This window comes from Berghia stephanieae, chromosome 13 (assembly GCF_034508935.2).
Source record: "Berghia stephanieae isolate SIO BIC M18660-M18661 chromosome 13, UCSD_Bste_1.3, whole genome shotgun sequence".
NCBI classification, from domain to species: domain Eukaryota; kingdom Metazoa; phylum Mollusca; class Gastropoda; order Nudibranchia; family Aeolidiidae; genus Berghia; species Berghia stephanieae.
In genome coordinates this window covers 19,318,391-19,330,890 of record NC_088372.1, presented here as the reverse complement: position 1 = coordinate 19,330,890, position 12,500 = coordinate 19,318,391, and the positions used below count along the sequence as shown (strand labels likewise).

At 40.0% G+C, this 12,500-nt stretch overlaps 2 protein-coding genes across 2 annotated transcripts; both read left to right on the top strand.

Annotated features, from left to right (window-relative positions):
* Window positions 1-3,311: 3,311 nt before the first annotated feature.
* Window positions 3,312-3,998, top strand: LOC144959233 (uncharacterized). The gene has a single exon (XM_078891774.1). The coding sequence runs from the start codon at window positions 3,312-3,314 to the stop codon at window positions 3,996-3,998; it is 687 nt and encodes a 228-aa protein (XP_078747900.1).
* A 5-nt stretch (window positions 3,999-4,003) lies between these two features.
* Window positions 4,004-4,669, top strand: LOC144959232 (uncharacterized). The gene has a single exon (XM_078891773.1). The coding sequence runs from the start codon at window positions 4,004-4,006 to the stop codon at window positions 4,667-4,669; it is 666 nt and encodes a 221-aa protein (XP_078747899.1).
* Window positions 4,670-12,500: the final 7,831 nt, after the last annotated feature.

Sequence of the window (12,500 nt, the reverse complement as noted above, 5' to 3'; positions counted from 1 at the left end):
TTTTCCTCTACACCATTCTGCGCCATGTTGTTTCTGGGCGTCCCTTTCTACTCTTTCCTCTTGGTGTCCAGCCAACCGCTATACGCTTCAACAGTCGTAACGTCACATCCTTCCTAATGACGCATGGTAACCTAGTAACACTGGCTCTAAACTATCGGAACAATGGCGGACGCCGTATGAAATAGTTCTCCGGGGAGCATAAAAGCGTATCCAGAGGGAAAAAAAATTGATCATGTTTTGAATTTTACACATTCTGATCACAAGACATATGAAAAGCTCTAGCCAGCATGAAGAATAAAAAGCAATAATTTTCTTTGTTTAGAACCAAGATGGCCGCCGTTGCCGGGCGGCTTGACATCAGACTACTGAATCCAATTGCTATATATCGTTATAGAACAGAATTGACATCACTCAGTTCTTTGTTATTGTTTTTAACCAGCCATTTAATGAGTAGTTATCACTGAATTCTATCAACTAGACTAGAAACGTTTTAGGTTACTCACAGTTTTGTGTGTGTGCTGAAACGTTATTTCTGGCTGGCGTTGTGTGGTTTTGGCCAAACGCATAGCATCAATATAGCAATCGCTTTCGACCGTGGCCTTCGTACCCTCATTGCCTAACACTGACCAACAAATGACGTCAAAAGAAATGTTTTTGGCAACAAAAGAAAACAAATAACGAGTTGTGCAACCAATGGATCACTTGTTTCCTTGAGCACTACTAACGACAACTCAGTAGGCGGTCCACAAACCTAAAAATGACGTCAAACTATGGGTCTTAGCGTATCAATCGTTAACTTATAGTTTGACGTAATTTTTTTAGGTTTGTACAGCGTCAAACGAGTTGTCGTTAGTAGAGCTCAAGGAAAAAAGAGATTCCATTAGTTGGACTATTGAATACAACTAACGATTTGTTTTCTGTTGTTGCCAAAGACCTATCTTTTGACGTTTTTTTGGTCAGTGTCAGGCTATAAGTTAAAAATGGCTACGGTATTAGTCGGTTTTAGTGTCAGGCTATAAGTAGTATGCGACTGGCTAAGAAGCTCAAACCGTTGCTATCCGGAAATATGAAGGACAACACACAAAACGATGTGTGATCTTGAACGTTTATTGTATGGTTAAAACAGTTTAGTGAGAATTGCTCATTAATGCGGATGGCAAAAAACAATATCAAAGACTAGAGTGACGTCATTGTCGTTCTATCTATAAGTTAACGATGATTACGTATAGACAGTTTGAAAGATAATATTATCTGTTAATCAATTATTACCAGAGCCATATTGATGAGGATGACATATGTTGCATCAGTGTTAACAATGACGGTAAGATGATTGATACCACCACCATTGACGTCACATTCATAACAAATCAATAACACAAAACATGACCATTAGTAATAACACCACTGATATCAACAATAACACAACACACAACAATAAAACAACAGCACAACTATCACTACAACACCACTACCTTCACTAGTGCCACAAGCCATCACCATTACAAAATAATATGACCAACAGCAATCAGCAATAATACCACTACAACCACCAGTAAGACCAGGCACCACCATTATAACATTAAAACACTATCATTGTCTCACACTATCATTGTCCCCAACGACACCCGCCACTTCTTTCCACAAAATCACTAATGCCATCACCAATAGCACAGCACTACTCACCACCCTCATTTATAGTACCACTGGTATTTCCAATAGCATCAACCACCTCTTTTCCCAAAACACATCTAAAATCGTCAATAACACCACCTATTACGCAATGAAAGTTCTGTCCGATGACGGGTGGGGGGATATCACCTCTCCAAAACTTACCTTATTATATGAGATCTTGAGATTCTTATACAATCATCGATTGCTCGTTTGACAGTTCGCTGGTGAACAGTTAGGAGACCATCTCTTGATTTATGGGCAGGCGGCCTTGCGTAAAGGCGGTGAGTGTTTTATACATCAAGGAGTACCGCTGACCGATGGGAAAATAGTGGTTGTGTAACCCAAAAGCCCTGCCGACTCGACTGCAAGGTCTTGTATGTAATAGTTGCGTCACCAGTTCAACGCTCAGGAATTAATTAGTGAGGACTCTCAATATATATATATATATATATATATATATATATATATATATATATATATATATATTATATTTAAAAAACAAACAACGCTTTTGAATCACACGCAATACATCAGTGTGCTCGTCGCATTGAGAATTGAAAAATGAGATATAAATCAAGAAAACCGACCGGAAAATAAAGAAACTATCATTAAATTTAAAAAAAAATTGAGCAATATTTTTTTCAAAATCAATCTACTAGAATTTTTTTTATTTCTAAACCTATTTTTGTGAAACAAAGATAAATGTTCTCCTTTTTGCAAGCTGATTCAACAATGTGGTTTTCAAATTTATCGTATACGTAATCATTTGGAAGCTCCCGAGAAAAGTATTTTTGTGTAATCTCTTTCACACACACACAAACACACACACAAACATATACAAACAATACACATCCCTGGTCATCTATTGCCTATATTATTAATGTTAATATATACATCCCATGCTGATTGTCACTACCCCCCCCCCCCCCCCCCCCCCCCCAACCATTTCCACCATCCAAGTACCAGCGGCCTTTTCTCTTTGATTTCGTATCATGGTCTACCCGAAGCCCAACACCTCGATCGTTTGTGGGTCAACCCCCCCCCCTCCCCCCTCCCCCCACCTTCGCCCGTAATCAATTTATAATTTTCTCTCTGTATAGAGCGCCACGTGCACAATTATATACTATTGAATGACACTGACCTTGCCCCTCCCCTAACACAAGCCAACAGCAACCCAAGCTATCCTCTATCACGTGACCTTAGATCCGATGCTGCATACCGCTTGAGAGTCTTCACTATCCAGATCTCGTTCATGGTCACGTGAGAAGGCTATATCCATTCGTGTTCGGCGTTCGGCGTCTCGTTCGACCCGATTTCGTTAAAAGCCTATTATCTTCAACAATACGACCACTGCTATGGTATCATCACCTACCACCTTCAACAATACCACCATTGCTATCACAAATAACACCACCCATCACATTCAACAATACAATCACTGCATCCACCAATAACACCATACAAGACGTTAATAATTACGTTGTAGTGTTATACATTGTTAATATGTTGTGTTGCGAGCTTTAGTAACATTTTGTTATTTATTGTTATTTTGCAGTTGTTACACTAAAAGTAATTGTGTCAACTGAATAAAGTTACAGTGGTGACCCCGACGTCAGGATTGAACACACCCTTCCTTCAACATGCCAAACAATCAGGATACCCATGAAGCCAACGCAGTGTCCATCAAACTACCAACCTTTTGGCCCCAAAGAGCTCAAATTTGGTTCGTTCAGGCCGAGGCAGAAATCACAATTAAAGGAATCACAGCTGACGTAACTAAATACAGTTATGTCACAGCATCCCTCGACCAAGACACTGCCACCAGAGTTCTCGACATCCTGGCCAACCTACCAAGCACTAACAAATATGAAACCCTCAAACAAAGACTCATAGACAATTACAAACTTTCTGAAAGAGAAGCCGCATCTCGCATCTTAGACATTGGCGGTCTGGGTGATTCCAAACCAAGCGAACTATTGGACAAAATGCTTGCCATAGTCCCTCCAGGACAAGAACCAGGATTCCCTTTTAAGGAAGTTTTTCTACGCCAACTACCAGCAGAAGTCCAATCATTGGTAACTCAACAGGATTATCCGACCCTCCGGGACCTGGCCAAAGCGGCAGACAAACACTTTATGTCCACCGGAGCTACCATTAATGCAACAATGAAAGGAGGCAAACACAACAAACGAGATGGACCACGCCATCAACACAGTAAGACACCCGACCCGGATTTGTGTTGGTACCACCAAAAATTCGGCAAACAGGCTACAAAATGCACCACTCCTTGCAAATTTTCCGAAAACTGGACAGCCGGCCACCTATAAGCAATATGGTGGCCGGCTCCAAGGACAAGCTTCTGTTTGCATATGATAAACAATCTGGCCGCAACTTTCTGATCGATACAGGAGCTGAGATCAGTGTGTTACCGGCTTCAACAAACGACCTTCGCCGCGGACAACACGGGTTCCCGTTGGCAGCCGCCAATGGTACACTCATCAAATCATATGGACAACGTAAACTGTCCTTACACATAGGATCACACCAGTATGAATGGACATTTACACTGGCAGCCGTCAACAGACCAATTTTGGGGGCAGATTTCCTTCGGGCTCATTCACTACTCGTCGATCTGAAGGGCAATCGCCTAATGCACAGCGGCACCTATGCTTCAGTCTCACTCATGACTTCACAGCATACAGCCCCACACATCTCAATCATCACAACTGACGATGAGAATCAGTTCACTCAGCTGTTATCTACACGGCCAGCACTCACTTCGCCCACGTTTTCATGTCCCACAACAAAGCATTCTGTGGAACACCATATAACCACAACGGGCCCTCCGGTACACTCAAAAGCACGCCGTCTGGCACCAGACAAACTAGCAGTAGCAAAATCGGATTTTGACAACATGGAGGCTCTAGGAATCGTACGTCGTTCCAACAGTCCGTGGGCATCGCCTCTACATGTGGCACCTAAAGCCAACGGAGGTTAGAGACCATGTGGAGACTACCGCAGGTTAAACGGTTCTACTACTCCAGATCGCTACCCGATTCCTCACATACAAGACCTCTCAGCAAGACTATCAGGTTGCAAAATCTTCTCAAAAGTCGACCTCATTCGCGGTTACCATCAGATCCCAGTCCACGAGCAATCATAACCCCGTTTGGCCTCTATGAATTCCTCCGGATGCCCTTTGGGTTAAAAAACGCTGCACAGACTTTCCAGAGACTGATGGACACAGTTTGTCAGGGTTTGGACTTCACATTTGTTTACCTTGATGACATCCTCATAGCTAGCAAAAATGCAGAAGAACACAAAAAACACTTGAATGCCCTTTTTGATAGGCTAGAGAAATATGGATTAGTGGTGAATTCAGACAAGTGCATTTTCGGGTGAAAGAGATTGATTTCCTTGGACACAGGATCAGTTGTCACGGAGAAACTCCTCTCCCAGCAAAAGTGGAGGCAATTCGCTCATTCCCCACCCCTACAACAACATCAGGCCTACAGGAATTTGTTGGCATGGTCAATTTCTACCACCGTTTCGTGCCAGCAACAGCTCAACTAATGCAACCACTTTACAAGGCATTGGCTGGTCAAACAAAAAAATCTGCACCCCTTCAATGGACAAATACCCTACAACACGCTTTCAAGTCAACAAAAGAAGCCTTGGCCCAAGCAACTATGTTGTCCCACCCGCAGACATCAACTCCTACTTCACTGACAGTAGACGCTTCCGACATAGCGATGGGGGGAGTACTAGAACAAAACATTGACGGCCAATGGAAACCTCTCGCCTTTTTCAGCCGCCAGCTTCGTCCTCCGGAACAGAAATACAGCGCTTTTGATTGGGAGCTCCTGGCTGTCCATTGTGGCGTTCGGCATTTCCGTTACTTCTTGGAAGGACGAATATTCACCATTTTCACGGATCATTAACCACTAACATATGCAATGAACAAGGTTTCAGAACCATGGTCCGCACGCCAACAACGACAACTATCTGCCATCTCAGAATTCTCAACTGATATCCAACACATATCAGAAAAAGACAATCCAGTAGCTGATGCGTTGTCAAGAACAACAGTAGAACACGACACCTCAGACGACTTCGGTCTCAGTGCGATTTCTGAGGGAATAGATTATGAGGCCATGGCAACAGCTCAATTGAATGATGAGGAGGTCCAATCACTACGCACCTCAGAGACATCCCTGCAACTGAAAGACATTTCTTACGGTACTAATGGCACTACAGTTCTCTGTGACATATCGACCGGAAGAGCACGGCCAGTGGTTCCCAAATCATGGCAACGAAAGATGTTCGACGCCATCCATGGTCTTTCACATACAGGAATCAGAGCTACCCGCCGACTAATTTCACAGAAAATGATATGGAAGGGAATGACCAAACAGATCAATGCATGGGCAAAGACCTGCACATCATGCCAAAGGGCAAAAGTACACAGACACACGAGGGCGCCCCTGGGAGAATATGAAAAACCCAGCGGACGTTTCAGCCATGTCAACATCGATTTGGTTGGACCACTGCCCCCCTCACGTGGGTATACATATCTGCTTACGATGGTGGACAGATTTACCAGATTGCCTGAAGTAATACCCATTACCAGTACTGATACAGAAGAAATAGCACGAGCATTCATCGCACACTGGGTTGCTAGATTCGGAGTACCAGAGAACATTTCATCAGACCGAGGACCACAGTTCACTTCACGGTTGTGGTCAAACGTGTGCACACTCCTTGGTACTCAAATCAAACAAACAACAGCTTACCATCCCCAAGCAAATAGATTGGTTGAACGTTTCCACCGCCGCATGAAGGAAGCCGTTCGAGCGAAACTAGAAGGACCAAACTGGATTGATCAACTTCCCTGGGTGATGTTAGGTACACGTACCGCCCCAAAAGAAGACCTCGATACCTCGTCGGCAGAACTCGTATATGGGGCACCTATTACAGTACCTGGAGACTTTGTTCCTGGTCCGGATCCCAACACCAATACTCCTGAAATGTTGAAAAACCTCCGTGAGAAAGTGGGTCAACTTCGTCCAGTTCCTCCGTCCACGCATAAAAAAGCAACAAGCTTCGTACCACGGGACATCAGCAAAGCTAAATACGTGTTCATACGTCATGATGGACATCGAAGACCACTACAGGCTCCGTACACAGGACCGTATAGAGTTCTAGAAACCGGTGACAAAGTTTTCAAACTACAAGTAGGAAACAAAGAAGACTCAGTCTCAATCGGCAGACTAAAACCCGCACACTGTGACATTGATCAACCTGTTCAGGTACATAAACCACCATGAACGGGAAGACCGAAGAAAGCACAGAACACGGGAGAGAGTAAAACGGGTGCAACCAACCAGGAGAAACGTATGATCTTTCCTGATGAGGAAACGTTGCAGACCGAATCCAAACGCACTGAAAGGGGACGATTATCCAAACCCCCTGATCGGCTGGATTTATGACAAATGAACAAAATCTCTGGCGGGAGCTATGTAGTGTTATACATTGTTAATATGTTGTGTTGCGAGCTTTAGTAACATTTTGTTATTTATTGTTATTTTGCAGTTGTTACCCTAAAAGTAATTTTGTCAACTGAATAAAGTTACAACGTCACAATTATCACTAATCACACCGCCCACACCATCGACAATAGAACAACTACCATTCCTAATAACATTACCCATCAACATTAACAACAACACCACTCCATCACTAATAAGTGAAGCACTGTGAAAGACCAAGATAAATTCAGAAAATGCTATTATATGCTATATTATTATGAATGTTTATGCCTATTTATCAAATTTATCTATCTTATTACCTATTTCTTTATCTGTTATTTGATTTGTATAATCTATGTTAATTAATTAATTATTCATCTATTTATTTGTGATCCACCTCCTCAAGACAAGATCATTTCGGAGTGTACAATACAAATTATAGTCCGTAATGCTAAATCCATATGGGTTAAATGTATTTTTTTTGAAGAGATTGAATACAATTTCGTATATCTAGTAACAAAAAATTGGGCCATTCTTATTGTAAAACTCTTAGTTGGCATCTGTTTCACATTGATATGATATCGTTTTTAGACGATGGCTCAGATTAATTAATTAATCAATTAATTTATTATTTAATTGATTGATTACATAATTCATTTATTTATCTAACTACTTATTTCCCTACAGGCCATCCACTCTATCCAAATGAATGCTCATACTCTATACTCCGTAAGTATTCTATCAAGATCACTGTCACAATTAATTACGAGTGGGTTTACCGCAAAGTGTACATATTTGCAGGTCTGATAACTTGACCCAATTGTGGGCTTCATTTCACATTGTTTGTAATGCATGGACAATATTTGATTTGGTTTAAGAGTATTTCCATTACAACAATATCGGTTATCTGATCTGTAGATATGTACAGGTTGGTCTGCAGCCAACATTGTTGATTAACCCTCTCCATACCAACCACAGGAAATCGTCACATTCGTTACGATCCAACCAGCACTTTTGTCATTCAGATTGCTTTTGTAAATCACACAATTTAAAGAAAAATGCTTTATTATAGCTAGAAAAACATGACAATATGTTATAGAGTTCATTTTGCTCATCAATATTATGCATAGAATGTATTCCTTGCTTTTCTGTTTGAGAAAGAGAAAACTATTTTTGTGTTGGGTCGGTGTGAAATTTTGTGGAAAATTCTGAAAAATGGCTTGTAAGGAAAGGGTTAATCTACATCAGATCAATTTTCACAGGGGACCAAGGCATTATTATATAATAAAGGGATAAAGGGGGAATCGTTCTAAGTTGCTTCCGTGCTCATATATTATATGAAGCTCTGATTACCGAGCCAAATTATATAATGTATTGTAATAATTGATTTATACAGAGCACACAATCCGAGAAGTGCTCGAAGACGCTACACGTGACAAAGACAAGAAGTAACAGAACGTAAATACTGTGTAATTAAGTAATTACTTCAAAGCTTACCTGATGTTTTCAAAATTTTCTTTAAATTACTGAGCTCAGGGGGCGTCTTTAGTTGTTTATCTAGTTTGTTCTAAACTTTTAGGAACCTCGAGAAAGAAATATTTTTCAGCTAGAGATATTTTACATAAGGGAACATTTATCGGCCGTCCATTAAAAAAAAAGAACAACAAAAATCTTGAGATTCTATATAGAGCAATACGACTTAACGTACTCAAAGCCCTTTAGAAGGGGTCCCTAGCCAACAGCAACACTTAACATTTAGGACTTTATATGACGCGTGTTAGACGATAGCTGTTAATGACTAAGTACTTGTTATACACCTGAGTACGGTGAGAGAATGTGAGTGAAGAGCCTTTCCCAGGACTCAACTATGCGCCGAGCGTGGATCGAACCCAAGATATTCCGACCCAAAAGCGAGTATCATACAAGTCGACTCAATTCTGAGTATATGTATTCGAGGGCGTGGAAAGTTGTTGAATGTGGCAGCCATTGTTGTTGTTTAGAATAAAGAATTTTGATTATCTTAGTTTAAATGCTTCTAAATCTGTTGTGTTCACACATGAGTCGGGGGGAGCGTTCGAGTCTTTGAAAGTGCTGGATGCCATTGAATATTTGAAGATGTTTGAGTGTGTACATTTGTGTTTTAGTGTTTTTGAGTTTGTTTTTCTTTGAATGCGTGAATTTCGTTTTATGTCTATCTAGTTGTTCTGGTCAGATGGCCGTCATTTCGTTAGCGAAATTATTATTATTATTATTATTATTATTATTATTATTATTATTATTATTATTATTATTACTATTTTTGGTGGGCAAAGTCGCCGAATGGTTAAGGTATTGCACTGTGTCAGCCACTTTCTTTTTATTTCCTTGTGCAAGATTTTTAACTCACATTTTGCTCATTTGGACACCATGGGTGATTCTTGTTGACATAAGATATCTTGTTTCATGAATTATCTATATTACTTCATATAATGCTAGGCGATGCTATCCTATAATGTCGTGGCGGAAGGGCATCATATTACGATTATTATCATAATTATCATCATCGTTATTATTATCATTATCATCATATTCATTATCATCATTACATTTCAGCATACGACACAAACTGTTGTACGACAGTTGCAGACTTGCAGAAAAGATGTTGTCAAGGTGAGAATTTGGTGTTGCTCACATTACTTTTTTTGTAGGAAACCATTTGATGCGAGCGGTCATATATATATATATACATATATATATATATATATATATATATATATATATATATATATATATGACCGCTCGCATCAATTGGTTTCCTATATATATATATATATATATATATATATATATATATATATATATATACATACATACATAACTAGTACAGCGCTGCCAGACTAGTATTCATGAAGGGTCGGTGTGATTCTGCCAAACCTATGCTTCATGACCTGCAATGGCTGCCTGTTGAGAAAAGGATTAAATCGAAAACTTGTGCTTTAGTGTATCGTTGTCTTGAAAGAACTGCCCCTTCCTACATTTCGGAATTAATTGAAAGATATTTAAACCCCGCCCCTTACTTTCGGCCAGTGATTCCACCAAACTAGTCCCTCGTATACGCAACAATGCTGGAATGAGATCGTTTTCCCATTTAAGACCCTCTTTTTGGAACGCTTTACCACAGAGCTTTCGTGAAAAAGAATCTTTGGCTATTTTTACACGTTCGCTTAAAACATATCTGTTTCGATATATATGTTCTCTGATATGAGAAGCAAGATAGACGCCTGGTTTCTCTTGTGATGTGTGTGTATGTGTGTCTTGTCTGTGCGATTGAGTATGTTTCACTCAAGTAATTTGTAATTTAAGCGCTTAGATTCTGGTGTCTCGGGGTTATAGCGTAATTATTATATTTACCTAGATCCATGTATGATATTCTAAATGTTGGAGAAAGATCATCATGGTCTAATATTTATCAATGTATTCTTATTTCTTTTTTTTTTTTTTTTTGCTATTACTCCTATGCACTTTGAGTAATATCATATGCAGAATATTTCCGTCAATAAGACATTTTTGAATTGAATTGAATTGCCTTGCACTGGTGCAAATTTTCATACAGGCATCCCTGCACATTCTCGGCACATTCCCAAGTTTGATTTATACGTCTGATACACACAGCAAAGAACTAAAGCAAAACGTTATCTATTTTAAGAGCAAATTTGATTAAATATCTTATGTGGTATCGAAGTACGATAACACTTTCGGACCAGAATGTCCAGGGTTCGAGTTCAGCTCTGATTAGCATATTGTTGAGGCTTCTTACTCACATTTTCTCACCGTACTCACATATAAAATTAATACTTGGTCGTTAACAGTAACAGCGTCGTCTCTGTCGGAAATAAATACATTTGTGATATTACTGTACAAGGTAAGTGTTCCTGATGACTAAGGATCCAATGAAATGGTCTTTGAGCACATTTGGTGTATATTGCGTTTATATATGTTCCAGCTCAAGTTAGAAAAATACCAACACTTAACAATTAAGGACAAAACATGACGCCTGTTAATTAAACGATACTACATTTTTTCATAAGAAGACGTTGTTAACGGCCAGGTATCATTTTACACCTGAGTACGATGAGAGAACTTGAGCAAAAATCTTCTGCGCCTCTCATAGCGTGAATCGAACCCCAGAACTTCAGGTCCGAAGGCTAGTGTCATACCACAAGACCACGTAGCCGCAATTTATTTTACAAAACTTAATGAAAATGCTATATTTGTCTCACTCGCCCACCCCTCTTCCCTGTTCTCTTCGCAGTTACGTCATCCACTAGTTCATGCAGACTCTCAAGCAAAAGGAAGCTCTCATCCACCCAGACCACAATTCAATCGGACTCGTTGCTGTCTTGTCATTTCTCCTGTATCAAGTTAGAGGGATGTATAGGTGTTAATTTTGACACATCAACAGGTGCCCGAACCAACTGTGAGCTTTTAACAGGATATCCCAGAGGGTTCGACGATTCGCCTTCAAATACCATGAGGCAGTTGGGATGCGTTCGACAAAATAAATACATATTGATGTGAACTATGATCGGCAATTTGAATGTTATTCAAGTATCACAGCTGCTGCTGCTGCTGCTGCGGCCACAACCACCATCATCACCACCAGCACCACCACATCCACTACTACGATTATTACTTCTTTTTCTTCTTCTTCTTCTTCTTCTTCTTCTTCTTCTTCTTCTTCTTCTTCTTCTTCTTTTTACGTAAAGTAGACAATTTGATTAACGAAAATGAAGATATCAGAAAACGAAATCAGCTGGCCACCAATGCATTCAACCAACTCCAAAATTTATAGAATAGAAATAACATAATCAGTGAGAATAAACGAATACAGATTCTGATATTGACATATAATTGTGGAACCTGGGGTCTCACAAAATAGAACTTAGAAAGTCTCGATTCATACCACAGCAAACAATTACGTTGCGTAATCGTAATCTATTGACCAGGGACAATTACAGATACTGATCCCTAAGAAAAAACCAGGGTCCAACGCCTGAGTACAATAATAAAACAATAGCGATGGAGGCTTTTTGGCTACATCTTACGTCCAGAAAATAACATCCCAGCCCAAACTGCAATGACAAAATATTGACAACAAATATTTGGGGAGACCACCAACATCAATAGTAACCAGGATCTCTCAACATATCAGAAATTTCTGGATTCAGATGAGGACGAATTAATCCCTGAAGATATAAGAAATATTACAGTGCCCTCCGTACTAAAGTCACAACAAGATCTTGACAGCCTGAAATCTCTGGC

What these genes read in the sequence shown, in the direction of transcription:
- LOC144959233 (XM_078891774.1), top strand. Translation starts at nt 3,312, where the DNA reads ATGCCAAACAATCAGGATACCCATGAAGCCAACGCAGTGTCCATCAAA.
- LOC144959232 (XM_078891773.1), top strand. Translation starts at nt 4,004, where the DNA reads ATGGTGGCCGGCTCCAAGGACAAGCTTCTGTTTGCATATGATAAACAA.